Consider the following 22,215-nt stretch of genomic DNA (forward strand, 5'->3'; position numbering starts at 1 on the left):
CACAGAGAGACACACACACACACCTGTGGTAGAACTGGCGGTGGGGCCAGGTCGTTTTCCAGCCCCGGTCCTTCACAGCCAGGGCCATCTGCTCAAGGTTCCGCGGGTTTCTGTTCACAAAGGTCGGGTTCACTTCTTCATTTTCATCTGCTCGGGGCTCCGGCTGAGAGGCTCCGTGACTCAGACACCGAGCTGGGAGACACAGACAACACTTACCGAGACAGAAACTGTGTGTGGATACTCGAGTTAAACTAAGTCAATGCGAACACAGTCAGTGTTAACAGCTACACCTGGAGCTGCTCACATACATTATATGTCTCATATAAAGGACGGTACTACCTGGACTCAACGTACCTGTCTCTGTGACCGGACGACATCGTTGAATGTGACCTACCAGCCGCCGTACACCGCGACTCATTTCACTCAAAGCCATCTCCTCCTCGACTGTGTTCACCTCATAAATTAAAATAAGTGCAGTCAATGTGCCCGGTAACGCGTTATGTCCCTATAGACCATGGAAACCGGCTCTTTTACTCTCGTTGGACAGAAAGTACCGTGATATTTACCGTCAATGCACGTGAAGAGCCATCTTTGACATTCGGACAACATCCGGTTCGGACCCGGTGCTGCTTTAGAAGCCGCACTGACGGAAACAAACACCAGCGAGGAAGCAGTTCCGTTTACATGTCTGTGCATTTCTGTGCATACAGTCACTTTCGGTAGTAGTAAGTAGATTAAAAAAGTGATTCAGTACAATTCTGAGGTACTTTTATACCAGTTTATACTTTTTTTACCCCACACCACATATATTTGACAGCTACAGTAACTAGTTAGTTTGTAGATTAGGATTGTCTTAAAACTATGAGGCATTATTAAAAAGTAACCTATATACTTTATGTAGGGTAGTTAAATAAGCTTCATCTATGTCAGCTACATTAAAATGCCTTTTACATGTTAATTAATCAATACTAATCAAATAATGTGACATATATATATATCACTTTGACTAATTAAAATATTTTTACTTCTGATATGTACAGTACACAATATTATAATAATATAATATATATTAAATGATATTTTTACACTTTGGTAATGCTCTTTATACTAAGTAAAATATTTGAATACTTCTTCCATCATTAACATCACAAATGAATCATACATAACACAATAAATGGCATCCTGTTTAGGGAATGACTTCCCACAATTAAGATTATACAAGGAGATCATATTTAATTTCAGTTCAAATTCAATCCATTTTACAGTGCAAACCGGCAGAAAAAAAACAAACAGATAAATGTCCAGGCCAGAGTTTTGTTTAAAATAGTAGCATGATAATGGATGTTATGATCTGTCCAAAAGACTTAGTAGATAAACAAGCACTCAGTCCCAGTAAGGCACATGAAAAAATACTTACTATCAATAAATACCTGTTGAGTGTTGTGCTTGGAAGACATGACAATGAGGTGGAAAAGTATCTTTGGCTCATGAAGATCATTCAGATAATTCCCTGCCATAATTTTAAGAATCCTACAGGACCGGCTAATTAAAGCACAATACACCAATTCAACAATCATACATTCCCTTAAACTGCAGAACAGATTCATTAATTGATGTGGTTTCCCTTTTTATAATGAGTGTCTATAATATATGTTCATACAGTGAAGAGCTGTAGAAGAAACAAAGAACTGATTACTATTTTTTGAGCTACTTAAAGAGTAATTAGAAAGCAGTACAGGACACAGATAGTAAAAGAAATAGCAAGGGATACAAAAGTAGATTTTTTTTCATTTCATATAATGCATTTGTAATTCATTATATAGAGACTCATTTTCATTCTGCTGATGCAAAAATAACAGTCGGTACCATCATGATTATTTTGCAAGTGAATTCAACCATTTCATAGCCTAAAGACATTATAATACCATGGTTAGGACAGGGAAACAAAGTCATTCCGATGTGTGTAGTTGTAGTCCAAGTACTCAATAATATACATAAGTTAACATAACCGTTTGGCAATCCTAACTCATCATTTGGCCGATCATACAGCGGCAGATGCGTGGATCAGAGATGAGAAAGAGAACGGGCTCAGCTTGTACCCTGATCCACTGTAGAACTTGTTCTGAAACTCCACCCTGTAAGAGAGACAAGCAAAGTCAACAAGCAAAGTCAACAAGCAAATACAATTTACAGCACATGATCCAATGCTATCCACCCACTCCATTTCTCTACATCTCTTCGCCAAAAACCTGTCTGTAATTTATTCTAAAGCTTTTTTGTTTAAAAAAAAAAAAAAAAGATTCATTTGGTGACAACTGACATTGACAGTGACATGACACAACATTTTAATCCAGTCTTCGTGGTTTCTAAATGGTTGGTTTGGCAACCTCTGAGTCCTTTGTGTAGCACCTCCACAAAGCAAAATTAAACCATTAATACACAAGAAATATCAAAATGTAATGTCCATGAAATGTGCTGAGCACTTTCATCCTACATAAAGGAGGAACATTTCCTGCAGCACTCTTCATGCTGCAGTCAGTAACTTTTATAAAAATATTTTATTGTCATATTCACTATATCCTGACAGTGGTACATAAGGCAGATAATCAGTGTAAAACATCTGGTTCCTGTAGCTTCTCCTCGTGCTTCCAATGGCAAGAATCCACCAGGCCTGAGCGAAAACAACCAATCAGTAGCCCGAGAAAAGAGTAGTTGATTGTTGAGTCTCATTCCCAGGTTGTCAAATACCTGTTGCTTTGGGTCCCAGACCTTTAAGCCAAAAGGTTAACTTTACATGCAAGATGGAAAACTCAATAAAAATAAGTAAACTGCCATGACTGCACATTGATCACCTCTGTCACATTGGTCAGGTGACTAGGTGAATGGACAACAGAGTGCAATGTACGCAACTGTATAACTTTGATAAGTGAAACCCTTGACTCCAAATGTATAAGGAAGGTCTGTTAACATTTAGTACAAGCCTAAATTACAAACTACTGTATGATGAAAACAACAACAGTGCAGAGCCTCATGTGAAGCAGAAAGTCCAAGATCTCTGTGTACACAGTTATGTTGAATACTGCCATTAGTTACAGAAACTGGCAGGCTTAGAGTTTATTATGTGATTTAGGTGAGAATGAAGACGAAGTGCATTTCAAATTTTATTGTTCATTAGACGAAGATTTAAGGGCTACACACGGCCCATTTGTTATTATGATACGTTCTACTGGTTGGATGATCAAACCTTGAGTTGTGTTTTAGGAAAAGAAAATCTTCTTTGTGGCTTGTTGGGAGAGAAGACAAAGTGCTTTGTTTGCAATGTAATGTTGAAGTTCTGTACTTGTCTGTTCCTAATTTTTGTGGTTTTGGTGTCTTATAAGTTCATAAATAACAGACTATCTAGCTAACCCTTTCAAACATGGACTCTCAGTGCAGATATCCAGCCTACGTATTTAATCCTGCTTTGTGAGACATGGCATCCTCACCAGTGCAGACGGAGCGCGTGCAGGAAAGCTGAGAGCCCCTCCATAACCAGCAAGATGGAGATGGTCAACACACCAAAGAAGGCGAAAACCACAAAGAGGACTGCAGATCCCACATAGCCCTGCCACCTCAGGGCAATACGCATCACCATCACCCACAACACCTCTGACAGCTCTGTGGGAGACAGACATAACTCACTGTGAGACAGCCACGTGTGTATGAATAACTGGCTGAAAAAAGAAGTGCGTTTTAGAGAGGAAGTCTGTCCGTGTGTGTGTGTGTATCATGTGAGTATGATAGTGTCTGTGTGTGTCACTAACGTGCGTGTGCCAGGCTGAGAGCCCAGAGTCGGAGGTAAGAGGCAGTGTTAGAGATGCAGCCCAGGCAGTACTCTATGGTGTGGATGGCCTGATGCATGAACACGTCTGCCGCATCAAACTCCTGCAAACAGAACAGTTTAAAACACTTACACAAGAGTCACGACATCACGTGCATCTCTTACCAGATTTAATGTTTAAGAAGTTACTCAGGCTTCTCCCCTACCGCCTCTTCAACTGTTCCTCCCTCCACCTCCCCCTGACGAGTGTTGATAGAGCCTTCGTCAGCCACAAGTGGACGTCTGTCTTCCTCCTGATGTCGCAGAGAACCAGAAATCATGTCAGAAAATACATCCAACTCTAAAGAAAGGGTTAAAGTTCCAGTCGAACACAGACTCACCACTTGACGTCGTCTATTCTTGAATGTGAAGTATTGACACATGGGTTTCCCTAGCAGGAGGACCGGGACAGAACACAGGGCCAACACCACCAGGACCTTCTGCACCACAATCTACACAATGGAGAGTTACAGGAGCAGCTGTTAAGCTTTTGAGCAACACATGCTCACTTTAGCAAGCTATAACACTACAAATTATTGTCCACTTATTAACTACTTACTAATAGCACATGCTTTTCACTTCTGCAAACCATTTCCCAAAGCATAGGTTGTTGTTTTTTTTAGGTTTAAGGGCTTTTATTTTCTACCTTCCAGATGTTCACTGGTTTCAGTTCATATCTGTAAAGTATGAAAATGAGCTTGCAGAGACATGAAACATTGATATTATTCCTCACAGTGAACATTTCATTGTCCTTTTGTCTTATTACATTGTCGTTTAATAAAACAAAATGAGCAAGAATTAATCGGTTTTTGTTTGGTCCATAAAATATCAGAAAATAGTGAAAAATAATGATCACTGATTCCCAAAGTGACATCCTCAAATGTTCAGTTTACTGTCATAGAGGACCAAAGAAACCAGAAAATATTCATATTTGAGAAGCTGAAATCAGAGAATTAATCAAATATAAAAAAGGCTTCCAATGAGTTTAAAAATTGACAACAAATAGAATAATCGATCTCTGTTGTTAATGCAGTTAAAGCATTGATTGTTTTAAGAAGTCTACTGGTGTAATCACGTGTTTATAGGAAACTTGGACACCTGAGGTTTGAGAGTAAACTGCCAAACAATGAATGGTAAAAACTGTTGCTGACTAACTTTCTTGGATGCTTTAACATAACAATTTTGGATCATTTTCAAAAATATCCTGGAAAAATTAAATAACCATGACTAAAAACAATACAGACTAAATGTTCACTGTGATGGGTTCCATGTCTCAAGCAGGTTTCATGCATCTTCAAGCTGACTTTTAATACCATACTAACAAAATTAAATAAATTAAAAATAGCTGGTGGCTATGTCATGCATAAACAACCACACACACCTGTCCTGTATAGAGAGGTGGATTCTCAGGGTTGTCTGTGAAGAGGAACATGTCTATGAAGTGGATAAGTATACTGGGAGCGATTTTGGACTGGGCGGGAGTGTAGGCAATCCACTTGAAGACCACCATGAACACCAGGTATCCAAACAGACACACCATGAAGAACAGTTCAGGGATCAGCACAAAGAACACACTGCTAATCTGGCCAAAGTGCCTGGAGGAAACACAGCAACAACAAGGGAAAGCAGGAACGAGGATATGTGAAGGCAGGTAAGAATAAATATAAATACAACAAAAACTAAAACATTCAAATGTTATTACTTACCAATAGTTGAAGAATGACAAGCAGACTCCAAACGTCATGTGAATGACACCGATGACGACTGACATCTTCATCTTGTACGAGTTAAGGAAAGTTAGTTTGTTGTTGGACAGCCCCCAAATCTGACAAAACAAGAAAGAATTAGGATGGATGCAGCGACAACAAGATGACAGCATGAAAGAAAACGGAGTCATGAAGGAGGAGGAGTGTGACGTGAGTGTGACGGCCATACCGGGTCAATGCCAAATGGATATGGGCTGGTAAAAACACCAGATACAACAGGATCCATGGATAAGTACTGGTTCCCTGCCAGGACCGATGAACTGGAAGAAATAAAATACAAATAGTTTTAGATGGACAAAAAAAACAGTGTGAGAAGACTTAAGGACTTGAGGGTATAAAAACATCCTCACTTCCATATGTTCTTCTCAAACATCGGACCGACGTGCCACGATGAGCTGAAGGTAGTGAGGCCTCTGCTGAAGCACTCGTTGTAAATGGCGCCCGTGTAGATAGAGAACAGTCCCATCAGCAGAATCAGATACCTTCCTCCAAACATCATCCTCCAGATCTGGAACACACAGACGGATGCTCTTTGGTTTTAGAGTTTACATCTTACTTACTACTAAAATTATTTATGTTGAGCGTGTGTGTTTGTGTGTTTGTGTGACCAAATGTCCTCTGAATTACCTCGTTGTTGTTGTTCTTAAGTTTGGGGTCCTTCTCCTCAAGGACCATCCAGAGGGCGCCGAGAGTCATCAGTAAACCGTGACCCACATCCCCAAACATCACAGCAAACAGGAAGGGGAATGTAATTATGGTGTACACCGCTGTAGAGGCATTGAGAGAAAAAGGATCAACTTTTAAAAACTGCTCCGGCTTCTGGCAGAAGAAACTTTTTAGAGCCCAGCTAGACATTTGCTTATTGCAGACATATTGATATCGACATATATGTCATCCAATATGCGTAGTTTTTTCCAGTATATAATGCAAAAAAGTATTTATGTTAAGCTTTTTGTTTTATTTTTAGTTATTATTTATTTTCTCAGTGTTCATTTCTGCAATAAAGAAAGCAGCCTTATGAGTACCCTTTCACAGTATATCTTCAGTCTATTTTCATTCCAGCTCAAAATCAGCCATAATGTCTTGGTAACTGGTGAGTATCTAAAATCAGTATCTGTCTCAAAAAAACAATATTGCTTTGGCTCTAATGCCGCTGTACCTGGATTGACTTCACGGTAGGTGGCCACTCCGTAAGCATCGACGATGTTTTGGAAACCAGCTGTGAAAGAGTTGACGGGAAACAGGGTGGGTGGAGGGGTGGAGGAGGGCAGGCGGTTGTAGAAAGAGTCGACCCCACTGCCGCTCTTCCGCTGAGGACAGAGAAGAGGGTTGGATAAGAATGAGGAGTGTGAGAAACGAGGCAGCTTTATCTATGTCAAGTCCTCATCTCCAACTCCATGTTTTTCTCTACTGTCTTACCCCTCCTTCTCTCAGAGCACTTTGCAGCTCAGGCAGCTTGGCAGTGGGACACCAGGCCTCAGCGATCAGGCATTTGTCGGTGACGGAGGGGCTGCAGAGATTCAGCACCATCTGGACCGCCTTACACTTCTGCACCCGCACCTTCCACTGGGGCAGAACAGCCACAGCACGCATCAGCAGCTGCTGCATGAAGGACTCGGTCTGTGACAAGACCTGAAGAAGAGGGAAGTGAGAGTGAGTGCATAAGCAACATGTTTCGAAAGTACTAAGCATACAAAAAAAAAAGAAAAAAAAAAAGAGTTCCTTTTGAAGACATTACTTCTATTTTTGTGCTTTCTAGTATTTTTAAGTATGATATAGAAATGACAAAAGAGAGGGTAAATCCTGGTGACTGCATCAATGTTCAGTGTTTTTATCATTATGCACTACACTTACTGATTTAATGTCTTCAATTCTGCCTTGAAGTCCCTGGAGAATCTCCTCTCTCTCAGCAGTGCTCTCAGGGTATGCAAATGTCTGTGTGCGGAAACTGTGAGGGAGGGGAAAACAAAAGATATTCAACAGCTTTAACAGACACTGCAGTGTGGAAATCTGAACTGATGCACTGATGCTATACCCACCAATCACATATCTTCTTGACTTTCTGTCCGATCTGATCTCCCCAGTAGGAAATGAGGAACACTGTCCATTGCACCATTTCCCCCTGAAAACAAAGAATCCACTGTGACAAAATATCCACAAATACCTCATTACATGTTACAAAATCATCAGAGACTTTCCCTGAAACAGAAATAACTTTCACATCTATCTCTCAACCATGATCCTCTCCTCCTCCCAGTTCCCACCGTGTCCGGGTGCTCAAGTCGATCCCCCATTTCTCTGAAATCCACAATAATATAACCGCGACATGCCCGCCATAACAACCGTTCAAATGATGGGACCTTCCAAGGATGGACCACCCCTGCCACAAAACTGAGAGAGAGGAGATGCAGTGGGAGACGTGTTAAATGTAGATTAAAAACTCATACTGGCAACCCTCTTTTTCCCAAACCAGACTGAGCTGCTACTGCCCCATTTTAGCAAATGAGAGCTACCTGAGGTGGACATCTTGCCGGTTATCAAACAGGCCCTGGCTTTCCAGTACAGGCGGCGGTGGTGCCTGTGAGAAGAATTTGTTTGTAGGTTTAGTTTACAGACATTTGTTTGCTCACTCCAGCACCGTAATTAAAGAAAAGGTCATAAATGATGCCAGAATTGTTGCACAAATGTAGTGTTTTTTTTTTCCACCTGCGAGGCTGTGAGAGAGTGTGTCCTGGTCAAGACTCCTCTGTACTGACAGAGCTGGGTCAGCTGAGCCCGGAGGCTGTCTCTGTTTCTGGAGACCTAGTAAAAAACACACACACAAAAAAAATTCTCTCAAGCCAAAAAGTTCAACCTCTTTTAGTGCGCTAATGAGACAACAGAGGCTTGTTGACAATTTATCATGTCAGCATCGTTTAAGCGCTCACCTCTTTGAGCTCTCTGGCCAGCCTCTCACATTCCTCCTCTATCGTGATGAGTTCACGGGGCTGAGGGGCCAAAGGTGTCGGGCATGGAGGAGATAGGGGACCCTGCAAGGGCGGAGACAGGGAGCGGTTGATCTCCTGCTCCAGGACGGCTGAAAGGGCAGATAGAGGAGGTCAGAGCAGGCAGGAACAAAAGAAATGAAGAAAGAATGTGGATGAAAATATTTGTGGGGAAAAATGAGTCAATACTTACTAAAGGTTTTCTCAAGTTCCTCGCATCGTCTGACCTCGCTGACAAACTTCCTCTGGAAGGCGTTCACATTGGGATTTAACTAAAACATGAGAGGAGAAGGAAAACAGGGTTACTCATCTGATCACTATGAGGAGGAAAATGTTGCTGTGACTCAAAGCAGCAGTTCACCATCTGACCCTAAACACAGATTCAGCTGTAAATAGATCAATTACTGTGCATTACGGAGAATTAGAACAACGATCGGTTTATAACATTAGTCCAAACACAAAAAAAACGTGGTTAAAATCAACGCACCATTTGCTGGTGAAGAATTTTAGGCATAAATGTGGTCGAACCAGTTGCACATTCTGGCTCAAACAGTAGCTAACTAGTAGAGCGTCTCACCAGAGTATCACAACCCAAGAGCTGAAGTTACTCACGTCTCTAAACTCAACCAGGCCCAGCTCTCCCAGCTCACTGACACAGTTGTAGGCCGAGCCGGACTGAAGGAAGAGCTGCACCAGGCACACCTCCTCACTGCGAAACATGGAGCCCATAGTTGCCTGCATGACAAAGTGCTGTCGTTTATAGTTGAATGAGAAGAGGAGGAGGGTGGGGGGTGGAAGTTAGGACAATACAAGCCTCTCAGTGACAATGCAGAAGCGTATGAGTGGAAACTGAAAAAAAAGGGGAAGCATCAGCTCCTCCTGATCATCACAGGATCAGGTGGGATTTCCATTATTACATTATTGTTTCTGTCCATTTTGCAAGCTGGCGTTCATTTGTTAATAAAGAAAACACACTTGTATATACAAATATACAGTCAGTTGACAGTTGAAAGAGTGAAACTAAGGCACTGCAATCAACTCCATCTCATACTGTTTTTGGAGAAGTGTGGATTGAAATGTTGTGGTTGTTTTGAAGGCTGCAGTTTGCGGTGGCTGTACAGTGTTATATTTAGACTTCATTGATATAAAAGAGGTGGAGGAAATGCATCAAAAAGCACCAAAAACTACAGCTTACAAAACGACCAAACAAAAACTGAACATTGAAACCCTCATGAAGCAAAGCAGTTGTGTCCCACTAGTTATGTGTAGTACTAGTAGTGTATGTACAAGTGTATGCATCAAGTTAAGACTGTTACCTAAATAAACTTTAAAGGGAATCAATACAGTTATTTCTAAGGTAACTTTGGCATTTCCTTTAACAAACAATAACCCTCCTGTTTCACCTCTATCATGTCTGGCTCTGTCTCATACATTTTTCCCCCTGTAAAGTTTCGTTTCTAGTCACACGCCATGACAATGAAACGAGGCTTAACGACAAGAGATCGAACAAAAGATGTTATGAAAAAAAATTAAAAAAAACATTAAGTGAAACATGATCGATTCGGGTAATTCAACGAGGAGAAAATAAAAATTGCTCACGGGTTTGATTTAACATTAAATCACAACAACAGCGGTGCACACACGGTGAGCAGGCAGACAGAGAACAGCCTCATGGGAGCACAAAAGGACGCGGAAATATCAGATATCTCACCTGTCTGCCTCCTAACACCCGCCGGACTCCAACCTGCTGTCTTTCGGGCTGTCCGGGCACCGTACCGACCGACAGACAGACAGACAGCTGACCGACAGACAGCTGACTGTGTTTATGAGAAGTTCTCAGTCCTGGCTCACACTTCCCGTTTGGGAAAGTCACGTTACTGCGGCCTCACGTGACAGATGACGTTCGTCTCTCATTTGGCCACTAGAGGGTCAGAGACTTTAACGTAACTTAAATGGCGGTAAAAGACGGTAAACGTTAAGTTAGTTGTGTCTTTCGGGCCAGTCGGTGGGAGTTTAACGTCTAACGTTAGCTACATGATTATTATTATTATTATTATTATTGTTTAATAACAGACGCTTAGTTAATAGATGTCATGTGTGGCGCTGTTGGTTTTGCTGAACAGTAGTTGCTAAGCGACGCCATAATTAAATGAGTGGCATGACTCTCATTTAAGTGTCTGAAAACCTTCCGCCGTGTACAAACACAGCAGAGACGAGCAGTGAAGAGATGTTGTACACTTTCCAGAGCAATGACATCCGATAAGTTTCAGAAGTACGAAATAAATGCGTTCTGTGGTATTTCCTGGGTTTGATTCTGTACAATTAAATATCTCCATACTTATTTTAAACGTATAAAAACAAAGCCTGTTTGGGATATGTTGTCTGATGTGCATTTTTCCCCAAAATCAATTACCATATGGAGGATTAATACAATTACATCTACTCCAAAAATTCAAAATGCATTCCTCACTGTATATTTCTGCATTTCCACATCACACTAATTAATTAATGGCATACTGTACCATGAATGCAGTTGTGACATCTACACATCTGTATCAGATGAACGTAAAAAGTCTTCTAGTATCAATCTGCACATATACATCAATTTGCATGAGCTCAAACATAAAAGTAACATGCAAAGCACACATTTAAGCGCACCAGACTTCTACATAGGCTTACTATTTAGTTTGAATTGGATCACATGGCCTCTGTGGCTTTATTGAGCACTGTAGTTGTGTGTGTGTGTGTGTGTGTTTGTGTGTATAATCATTTTAATTCCAGCAGAGGACCAAACAGCCGTTCTCTCGGTCTTGATCTGACAAACAGATGAATGGCAATACAAAAGATATTTCATTTTATTGTAAAAGGGCAGCGTGGCAACAGGTAAAATAGCATGTAATGAGAAATATACAATTGGAAAAAGACAAAAGTTTAAACGGAACAAATGAAACAGGAAATGAAATTGAAGGGAGGTCAAACAAGACTAAAAGTTTTCACAGAGGAACATGAATCTGATACACCTGTTTATTATCTGCTTAACTGTACTGCACATCACTACAGGTGTATTTTATTCTTAACCCTAAAGATACTTGATAAAGCTGGTCTACATTAAGAATTAAAGCAGATTGTGGTCACACCAATTATAGCTCCCAACAGTGTACTACAACACGTTGGAGTTGTATTACAAGCAACTTTAGATCCCCACACACACAAAAAAAACAAAAACAAAGCCTACAGTAAAATCATATCTGCTGGTAAATCAGTCAGAAAAATTACACCATCTTTCTGCATCTCATTTCACATCATTTAAACTTCAGACTTACAATGCCAACAGACTTGTTATCCTAACCATGCTGCTGTGGATTCTTATAGCCGACAATTGTATGGGATCTCCTGGACATGAGGACAAACACACTAATGAAGCAAAGTTAGCGGTGATTTCTCTCTCTCTCTTTTCCTAAAAAATGTAAGTCTATGCCAAGTCAGTGTCCAGGAGAGTGACTGCTCAGTCATAGAGACCATTCTATACTCCTCTCAGTTGTCCTCCCTTCAGCCTGAAGTTTATTCCTCTTCTACAAACTGTAAAATTTGAGACTTCTGTCCATTCCTGCAGAAGTCAGGAACTGCGCGTTCTCTCCAAAGGCCACTCCAGTCACCAATCCTGAATGGTCTACACAGAGAGAGTACAAACAAAAAGGTCAATGCTCCATGTGACATACATACAGGATGAACACTTCACAAGAGATGGACATTTCCTCCTCCTCCTCACCTGTGAAGTTAAGGACCTCAGACCACTGCTTGCAGATGTAGACACGGATATCGGATCCTCCTACAGCGAGGTAGGTACCGCTCTGGTCAAACACGAGGGACTTCACCTGAAACAGAAAAACAGAAAGGAATGAGAGGTTGGAGAACAGAGGAATGACAGCAAGGACAAGAGAAAAGATCACAGCCAGTGTGCTCAAAACCATCTTAGTGTCTCCTGAGAGACTCTTCTGAGTGACATGTAATGTGTTTATTTGCTTTGTTGTAGAGAGTCAGATGCGAAGATTAATGCTTGTGTCCAAAGTTAAAAACAATCCACCTACCAGCACCTTTAGATTTGACTAATTATTACATTTGATCTGGTTTGTCTCACACAGACACAAATAGAACTTGAACTCTAAGCAAACAAACTTCCAAAAAACTTCAAACTACTTCTTCATAGGAGAAACAGCTGCATTTATTTACCTCATAGTTGTTGTCCAGGGTGATGGTCTTGAAGTTCTTCAGTTTCCTCAAATCCCACAGTTTCAGAGAGCTATCCTGGGCACCTGGAGCACAGCACAAGACAAGGATGTTAGGTTATTTACAACAAATACAATTAATTATAGTTTCCAAAAATCGAGGACTGTAGATGCTTAGTTGGTCAGTGTACATCTTAATATGACTTGTGTGTATTTTTCGGCAACTTTTCCACCTGCAAACATTAGCAGCAACAGTGTGACACTGCTGTTAGTAGCTCTAACCTGTGGCCAGATAGTATCCGTTCTCAGAGAAAGCAATGGAGGTGACGGGACCAGAGTGGCCTGGGAAGTTGGCCACGTTGGTGCGCTCCTTCAGATCCCAGATCTTGATTTGGGAATCAGCCGTCCCGGTGCCAAAAATAAGACCATCAGGGTGGAACTGAGCACAGGTGAGAGCTGTAGGGACAGACAGAAACATTAACCACGGGGAGCAGGGAGACACTTGCTGAGACTGCCACACAAGTCAACATAGAGACACTTACCGCAGCCAGCACTTTCATCAGTGACTTTGGTGAGGACTCTACCAGTCTGGATGTCAGAAAAGGCCCAGTACTGCAGGACAGTGAGGAAACAAAATGGTAAAAGGTCAGTGTGGTGACGCAATGAACCTGCGAAGAGATCACTTTTCCTTCAGTGTTAAATACAGCATGAAGTCTTTTTGATGTCTTTTTATCAAGCAAACACACACCTGATCCTCAGAGGAGCTGAGCAGGTAGTCCCCAGTAGCATGTAGGGAGAGTCCAGTGACGCCTCCCTCGTGGGCACGTACCACCTGGACACAGTTGCCCCCGGCGACGGACCACACACGGATGGTGTTGTCTGGAGATGCAGAGAAGACCACAGACTGGAGGGAAAGACAGAAAGGGATGAAAAAAAAAAGGAGAATGAGTAAAAATATCAGATCCTACTTAGCAGGCCTCTGAATAATTCAAACAGTGAGCAGTGCAGACACAGGACTGGTTTATTGGAATAAAGATTTGACTATTTTTTGTTTGCGACAAAGAAAACATTACCTGGGATGGATGGTAAATGACCGAGGTGACCTTCTTGGTGTGACCCTTAAGCGTCGCCACAATCTGCTCCTCGTTCTTGTCAAACACCACCACGTTCTTATCAGCTCCACCTGAAGAACACCAGAGAGAGGATATCAAATAAAAAGCCTTCAAAATGACTTGTAATGTGTAAACAAGTGACAAAAAGATGCAGCTGAGCGTTGGATGAAATCAATGTACCGGTGAGAACTTTGTTGGTGTCTGAGGGACACAGATCCAGAGCCAGAATACCAGGGACACTAGCACTATGAAGACCCTGAAGACAACAAGGAGCACATGTTGACAACAACTCAATCAACTCACTGTTTCAGCCTTCTGATTAAAGGGGTAAGAAAATGTAATTTATACTTCAACAGACACTAATCTACACTTACAGCATGCGAGGCCACCTGGCGGTATTTGCTGAGATCCTCAGCTCTAACCAGCTCCTCTGGGACAGTTTTTCCTCTCTGGAGAAATACAGATGTTAAAGGGTGTATATATGACATAGTAACACAACTGTTATAGAAGAACAAGTGTCACACAACATTGCGATATTACAACAGAAATAGGCATAATGTTGATAAAAGAGCCATATAATACCTTCTTTCTTTCTGTAGTGAGGATGGTAGCTTTGTCTTGGAGCTGAAAACAGAGAAAAAGCATATTGAAACAATCGTAAGACTTGCTAAAGAAAATGGAAAAGCTTATAGCCAAATAATGACTTATGTAGGTAAATAAGTAATCTTACCTTCTGGATGATCTCTGGGGTCATTCCCACCTGTTCACTAATCTCCATAGGCTCTCCACCAGCACCCTGAGATACAGACAGCAGAATAAGAGGTTGTTAGGAGACGTACAGCAAAAAAATACAATAAGCATTTCTCAGTATCTTATTAACTGGAATAAGAGGTTGATCACTCACTGCTGCAGCCGGCTGAGAGGTGGGAACTGCCTGAGGGGCAACCAATCCAGCTTGGGGTTTGAGTGTGGCCAGAGCTGTAAAGAGGAAATGGACGCCATAAGAAAAACATGCTCTCATAATATAATCTATAAAACCATGTGGGTGTAGAGCGGAGCAGAATCTGGAGAGTGCTGATGTGAACAGAGGACACACAAACTGCTGCCAACCAACCTTCTCTCGCAGCGGTGACCTCTTTGGTGAGTCGAGCGATGACTCTGCAGGCGGCATCGTGCTGGTAGAGGGCGTGTGACAGTTCTTGACGAGTAGTCTGCAGCTGCTGCCGCAGGGTGAAGCTATGAAGCATAACAGCATCCTAGCGCATAAAAGAGAAAACAGGGTTCAGGAACATCTCGTATAAACTTCAAAATAATCAACTTGGTACGTAATTCCTGAAGATATTTTCATTTTTTGGTGCATTTTATGTCTCTTTCGGTCAAGTTGCACGGCGCTCTACTAAAGCACAAAGTCATCTATAAGACTGGTATATTCCTCAACTAAGGTTTATTACTGTGCAGAATATTGGTGAACAACTTCCTTCAAAGAACAAAACAGAAAAATCACAAAACATAAATTGTGGGTGATATTATCAGTGCGATGAAGGTGTTTTGTTGTGGATTTCTCCTCGGTGGTTAACTACACTTACCCATTCATCTTGAAGGGACTTGAGAATAGCGGGGATGCTTGTTGCTGACGGTGCCTTTGGTCTAATAGGATGGGACACTAAAAAAAAAACAGAAAAGTTGCAACAACCTTCAATTATCTTGATAACCGAATATTCATTTTAAAAGCAAAAAATGGCAAACATTCTCTAATTACAGCTTCTTGCTGCTTTTCATTGTCTTATATCACCGCAAACTGAATATTTGTTGGATTAAACAACCATGAAATCATTGTCGGCCTTTCAGATACTGTGATGGTCACATTTCATAAACCAAAGCATTTATTAAGAATTAAGAAATAAACAGTTTAACACCACGTCAGACTGAACACACAAGATGAATCAACCTTTTACTTTAAACAAACCTGGACATGATAACCTCCACGAGGATTCATTACCGGGTTGCTGCATAAAACTATACTTTTACATTTATGAGTGCAGATCTCCAGCTGCTCACACTAACCTCACACCTAACCCCTAACCAAACGTATCACACAGAAGCAGTTTTACCTTTGATATCTACGAGCTGTTCCTCAGACAAGGGTTGTCCGTTCATCGGGTCCGTCCCATTCTCTGCGATGTACTTCTCAATCAGCCTGCGTTCAAACACCTGGTTGGACACCGGGGAGACACACGGGTGCTCCGGGACCTCGTTGGAGACTAGAAGAAAATGCAAATACAGCTTTTAAAACAAACAACAACCACACGATACAAACAATAAAGCGAACTATCCCTCAGTGGCAGGCGGCATTGCGTGGCCGCTAACGTTAGCCTTAGCATTAGCGCGCTGCCTCCGTCGTATGAATGAATTCAACTTCAACTTACTCGCACAAACCAAAGCCATCTTCCCGACGCAGTCCGTTTACTCTCTTCCGGAGGTTGAAGTACGCTCGTCCTGTATTTTGAGAGTTATTGCCGCTAATTGTAGACTTTACTTATGTTTTACTCAATTTGTAAGTAGCACGCTGTCTTTTCATTGCCGCTACAAACGGGGTTCTTCTTCTGCGCTTTGTTCCAGTCTGTGGGAGTCTGAGGCTCACAGGTCCTCCGCTGCCCTCTACCGGCGGGACACACACACTGCTCTGATCAATACACCGGTAACTAGTGCAGAAATCACGGATCGATAGATAGAAAAATTAAATGTCAACAATTTTTTACATTTATCAAGTAATTTTCTTAATGTACAGCTTTTTTTATTAGTGAGTAGCTGTGGGTTAAAATCTGTTGAATATCTTTGGTCTTAGGTTTTGGATTATTATTATTAATAATAATACATTTAATTTATAGAGCGCTTTTCAAGAAACTCAAAGACACTTTACATAAGTTAAAAGGAAAAAAAAAAATAAGAAAAACAGTAATAAAACTACAACGCACTAAGAAATTATAGCTATATCTACAACACTCAACATATGGAATTATTCATTAAAAAGCACTTCTGAAAAAATTGGGAGGGGGATTTTGAGGCAGTGAATTCTGAAGAGTCGGAGATGCGGATCCAGCACAGTCTCTGATTTTTTTGGGGAGGAGGAGATTCAGAGGGAGGGGGCAGCTATGGAGGAAGGCTCTTTGTCGCCACCAGGTACGATGCTTGGTCCCTCAGTGGTGGAGACAGGCGCGCAGGTTATAAGCATCAGAAAGCCGGAAGGCTTCGGGAAGGAGTGTGGCGACGGAGCAGGTCTGCAAGGTGGGAGGGGGCCTGGAACGATTGTCATTTTATATACAAATATAACAGATGAATCAGTAAATGGAAATAATGCTTTGTTACAGCCAAACATACAGTATATTAGAGAAAACCACCTCAAATGTGTGTGTTAAAGATATATTTTATTGTTTGGTAGATGACATTTTTATAGTCCAAAAATATCACAAGCAGCAGTCAAACTCTTTTGTCACTAGAGAGATTTGGTGATTCAATGTCATCCTGTACTTGAATTTCCCTCGGGATAAATAAAGTATCTATCTATCTCTATCTATCTGTACACAGATTAATAGGATATTGGTGGAACATGTTACTTTTTACATAATTATTACTACAGTTACCTCAAGGGCAAATACACTATATCATTGCAAAAATCAATGAACTGCAGTACAGACATTTAACATAATAATTAAATGTTGTTGCAGCCAGGAATGGTTAACATTGTGGATAGAGAAAAACACACCAACTAACTCTCTATTACTGTACAGTACTTAAGAATTCCCTTTTGCAAACTTTTGTATCACAACTCTAATTTCTAGTAGCCCTAGAGATCACAACACTCTCACAAACATACATGTACCATCACTTAGAAAAATCCAGCTCATATTGGTCCTGAGGGTCTGGAGGTAGGTAACAGCAGGAGATTTCAGGAGCATCATCAACGGTGTCAAGAAATATATTATGAGATAGGAAGGCTGATGCTCAAACTCATGCTTCAGATAAAATTACATGAAAAAAGTGACATGCAATATTGATACTGAACCATTAAAACTAAGCTTAGATGCAAAAGGCACAGGTGAGGTTTTTCTTTTTCCGTAACAGCTTCACTCCATTTGAAAATCTTAAACTGTAATTTAATCGGTGCCCTCTGTTTCTTCTTCCATCATTTCAGCTCCAATTCTGTGTTTTATTAGAAGTTCAGTTTTTCCGAAGTGTAAACGCTGGTGGTTGCAGAGGTGTCCATGTCTAGTGGCAGTGTGGAAAAGTACTCCTGTGTTCTGCTCCACCTTTCTTTGTTCCCAGCTTTCTTAATCTGGAATTGGACACAGTCCTCAGAGGAGTGGAGGCAGTCTGAAGCCCCAGGCACTGGAAAGGAAATCCCTTTCTCTTCCTCATTAGATGTGTCCTGCTAGGAAGGAATTAAGACATATGTTTAAAATATTAGATATTTCACTCTGTTAACGGAAAAATACTCACAGTTTGAGTGTAGTATTACCTCAGTAGTTGAATTATGAATTGGGGAGCTCTCAGCTGCCAATTGCTGTCCTTCCTGGTTCTGAGCTCTTGGAGTTCCTACGATTAACGGACTGTAACCCTGGAAATAGAAACAGCAGCACACAAGCACATATGGTTCATGCACACAGACACAATTTACACTAATTTAATTCAGTTAATCGGCCTTACAGAGTGAGTCGGACTGGCTCTTGGGGTCCATTTTCTTGGTGTTCCAGGCTGCTGAGAGTGACTGTAGAAGCCTGAGGGCTGAGTGCTGGGTTGGCTGTAGTCCTGCACAGACAAACAGACACATAAAACTCAGCACAGCCACTTGGTTTGGGAACACAGCTGTAGAGACTGCTAGGGCGAAAAACAATACAGTTTTCTTTATTTTTCTCCTTTGGAACCCACAACTGATTTGAGTCAAACATGCTTTGTTTTCTTTTAGGTTTTTTAGGTACCTGAAATGTGCAACCATATCACATATCATCTGATTTACAGATGGGTGTTTAAATAAGAAAAAAAGAACAGAAACTAGACACCACGATCCACAAGAACCACTTTATTGCTCCTTGTCATAGATTCTCCAAGCGTTTCCTCATTTGGTGTTTTGATGATGGTGGAGAGTGTCTAACACTGTCCACAATCTCTCATAGATTCTCACGCCCCTCCTCTTCCCACACACTCTCTATGGAAGCATCTACATTTGCTATGTTTCTGATTACAGTATAAAAACGCTGTGACATGGATTAAATCACATATGCAGTAAAGCTCCAAAAGCCAAAGAGGTCGCCCTGTAATGGTCCTTTCAATGCCATATGGGTACTTATGTTCCATACTCTCTCTAACTACTCACATGGCATACATTATCTAATAACCAACACGAGGCAAGACCAGATTTATTTTTGGAACATGACAAGAAGCTAAAAGTTTAGACCTTATGTATTAAAGGACCAGTGTGTAGGATTTTGTGCCATCTAGCGGTGTAGTTGTTGACTGCAACTCCTTTGCTTCACCCTCCCTTTCCAAGCCTAAAGGAGAAACTATTGTGGCTGTTCTGGGCTACTGTAGAAACATGGTGGTAACAAAGACATAGCAATTCTTATTTTCAGGTGATTGTACACTAATGGAAACATACATATGATTATATTCCATTTCTAACAATAGATCCTCCTAAATGTTACAGACTGGACCTTTAATTCTCCTGCCTGCACAACTACCTCAGCCAATAGCTCCACCAACCAGGCTCTCCTGATTTCCTCACCTGGATGTTGACCCTCGGAGGGTTGGCTGGCGGCGCGCGGTGTCCTCTGAGGCAAGCGATGATCTGCGTGAGGCTGCAGTATGGGTATCGCTTCATGAACAGGATGAAACCAGCAAGGGACACAAACATGCCAGAAGGGACAGTGATGGACTTGAGAAGTGCTCGCCATCTGCCTCCCCTTTCTGGAGAGAGTAGAGTCACAGAAATGGGACGGATGTCAGTATGAATGGCGAGTGTGAGGAAGCAAATAATTCAGATACAACAAAACAACATTTAAACACATGCTGTCACTCACCGATCACCTGCAACAAAGTGGAGGACACCAGGTTGCCATTCCCATCTCTGATTTCATACAGCCCATCGTGCCTTGAGGTCAGCCTCGCTATGACGACCTCATTGATGGTGCCGTTCCTGCCCAGAGAGATGAGGCCCCTGTAGCGCATGTCGTGGTCCGTTATCTGGCCCTCGCGGATCAGCTGCACGGGGCCACGAGGGGGTTTGGGGTCAAAAGGGCCCAGGGAGGATTCATCAGGGTATCGGGTGGGGGTAAAAATGAGATGGGCATGAGGGATAGGAAGAAAGAGGGGCAGGTTTAGAGACTCCTTGGTGAAGCGGGTGACATTAAAGGAGCGCCCTGCATCCACATGCAGGATCATGAACACAAAGGAAGGAGTGCAGATGAGAGGGTGTCAAATGGAAAGGGAAAGATAAAATATAAATGTTACAGTTGACAAGATCCTAAAGTTAAGAAGAAATTCATCCGTCAGTCTGAAAACTCTCATCTCATCCTCATCCTCTGTCTCTGCTCACCGCGGACAGTGAGGGTGCTGCGGGACACGACCTTCCCCAGGCTGTCTCTCACAGTGTAGTTGCCTTGGTCAGCTTGCGTCACTCTCTCAGCCACCCAGACCTTCCCGGACCGCAGCAGGTGCCCCCGCCCCACGTTGCTGGTCTCAGGGTCTGTCCGGTTCCACAGCACAACCGGCATTGCCTCAGGTGGAGCACCCCGGGGAGAAAACTCTAGTAGGGAGCCATCTTCAGGGATGTTGTGCTCAAAGTTCTCCCCGTAGTTTCTGTGGTAGGACTTAATGCACTCTGAAGCAGGATGAAGGAGTGAGGGATCAGAAAGAGGCAGAAGGAATGATCGACAGAAATGGAAAGTATATTTACTCAAAGTGTTTCAAGTTTATGCTGCTTTATACTTCCACTTACTACATGTCAGAGGATACTTTTAAATCTATTACACTGAAAGTTGTAGTTACTAAATACTCTTAAGACTAACTTGCTTGCAAAAAGAAAGCACATGATGCACTTCAAATATAGAATGCATTGTTGAAGATTAAACCAGGAGTTCCCAAATCTTTGCCTTGTAACCCCTGACAAAAAAGCAGTGTCTATTTGCCGCCCCTTGTTACATTTCTGAGGTCTATGAGTTATTAACATTTTAATCAAAGAGACATTTCCTCTCTAAACGTCAGATTAGAGTAATATTATACTTAAGTACTTTTACTCCTTTTACTCGGGGTATTTTTACATTGAAAAACAAGAAGAGGAAACTGTCGCACCTGAAACAGTCAAACGAACAGTCTCGTAGGTGAATCCAGATGACAGTTTGATGGCATAAAGTCCCTGATCACCGTGAGTCACTTCTTTCAGGACTAACATCTTATCTCTGGTCCACTCAAACCTTGGGTCCTTCACCTGCAGATGTAAAGTAAATAGGTTTTGGAAACCTGTACATGCAACAAACAAACAAAAACACAAGCATCTGCACACTCACAGTGGTTTTGTCCAGCAGGATACGTCTCGGCCCCTCAGAGTTTGGTGTAAAAGTCACCATTCTGGATGTCGAGTACACGGGCAGACGAAATTCCTTCCCGGAACACACCATCTGGGCTTCTTCTCTTTCGCCTGTTGAAGTGGCAAAAAGAAAGTTAGCAACCTCTTCATATAATATGATTTGTAGGTGAAGGATGTGTGATGTAAATGTGGGATTTGACTCACCCAGTACGACCCAGTCTGCGGGGAGAGCAGATTCGACATGATTACCTTCTCCAGCACAATGCTTAGAGCTCACATACAATGAAATGTCACTGAGGAAACTATGGTACCACTTTCCCAATACAGTTTATAATTACACTCGTATTGGGTTTATAAGTAATGAATGACTTTACTAATAGTTAATAAATCATCATTGTTCTTCAGTCAGGTTTTAGAGCCCTTCACAGCACCGAATCAGCCCTTGTTACGGTCGCCAATGATGATTTAATGCAGACCTTTGTCTTGATGAACAAGTCAAGAAGGTTATCTAGTCATTCTTTTTGTTGTTATATGATTTGCTAGTATAGTATATTTAGCCTGGACCAACCAGCAACCTGGATTATAACTAGCACCAAGATATATGAACATATGGGACACCGGGAGAGCTCTCCTGGTAGATCTGGTTCCCCATGTACTAAGGCTGAGTCTTTGCTGCAGTGGCCCAGGGT

At 41.8% G+C, this 22,215-nt stretch overlaps 4 protein-coding genes across 5 annotated transcripts in view; all 4 read right to left on the reverse strand.

Moving 5' to 3' along the window:
* mrpl18 (mitochondrial ribosomal protein L18) overlaps positions 1–635 on the reverse strand; it is a 1,734-nt gene extending 1,099 nt beyond the window's left edge. The window contains exons 1-2 of the mRNA XM_035669300.1: positions 355–635; positions 24–192 (exon numbers count right to left, since the gene is read on the reverse strand). Of these exons, the coding sequence (XP_035525193.1) occupies positions 24–192; positions 355–433 (248 nt within the window). The 5' untranslated portion in view covers positions 434–635. The remainder of the gene's footprint in view (positions 1–23; positions 193–354) is intronic.
* A 572-nt stretch (positions 636–1,207) lies between these two features.
* On the reverse strand, positions 1,208–10,474 carry LOC118333596 (V-type proton ATPase 116 kDa subunit a3-like). Its single transcript, XM_035669308.1, has 21 exons — positions 10,321–10,474; positions 9,222–9,344; positions 8,803–8,881; positions 8,553–8,701; positions 8,332–8,427; positions 8,139–8,203; positions 7,890–8,016; positions 7,665–7,747; positions 7,480–7,573; positions 7,045–7,257; positions 6,785–6,935; positions 6,253–6,392; positions 5,976–6,133; positions 5,795–5,885; positions 5,566–5,684; positions 5,241–5,454; positions 4,201–4,311; positions 4,027–4,113; positions 3,804–3,924; positions 3,486–3,657; positions 1,208–2,135 (listed from the first exon to the last, which is right to left on the reverse strand). The coding sequence occupies exons 2-21, from the start codon at positions 9,336–9,338 to the stop codon at positions 2,042–2,044; spliced, it is 2,481 nt and encodes an 826-aa protein (XP_035525201.1). The 5' UTR covers positions 9,339–9,344; positions 10,321–10,474; the 3' UTR covers positions 1,208–2,041.
* A 966-nt stretch (positions 10,475–11,440) lies between these two features.
* Positions 11,441–16,571, reverse strand: prpf19 (pre-mRNA processing factor 19). Its single transcript, XM_035669747.1, has 16 exons — positions 16,374–16,571; positions 16,059–16,208; positions 15,534–15,610; positions 15,062–15,203; positions 14,852–14,925; positions 14,678–14,743; positions 14,530–14,571; positions 14,322–14,396; positions 14,128–14,203; positions 13,909–14,018; positions 13,584–13,739; positions 13,378–13,447; positions 13,118–13,291; positions 12,840–12,922; positions 12,379–12,484; positions 11,441–12,279 (listed from the first exon to the last, which is right to left on the reverse strand). The coding sequence occupies exons 1-16, from the start codon at positions 16,390–16,392 to the stop codon at positions 12,182–12,184; spliced, it is 1,518 nt and encodes a 505-aa protein (XP_035525640.1). The 5' UTR covers positions 16,393–16,571; the 3' UTR covers positions 11,441–12,181.
* Positions 16,572–17,355: 784 nt separating this feature from the next.
* LOC118333214 lies at positions 17,356–21,637 on the reverse strand (the record flags this gene model as incomplete). Of its 2 annotated transcripts, none has more annotated exon segments than XM_035668765.1 (8): positions 17,356–18,373; positions 18,464–18,562; positions 18,652–18,753; positions 19,727–19,908; positions 20,022–20,360; positions 20,537–20,821; positions 21,292–21,427; positions 21,507–21,637. In XM_035668765.1, coding segments are annotated over 8 exon segments (1,490 nt in total), but the record flags the coding sequence as incomplete, so codon positions are not given.
* Positions 21,638–22,215: the final 578 nt, after the last annotated feature.

Source organism: Morone saxatilis, unplaced genomic scaffold (genome assembly GCF_004916995.1).
Source record: "Morone saxatilis isolate NCDOM2014 unplaced genomic scaffold, NCSU_SB_2.0 Contig22, whole genome shotgun sequence".
Classification (NCBI taxonomy): Eukaryota; Metazoa; Chordata; class Actinopteri; family Moronidae; genus Morone; species Morone saxatilis.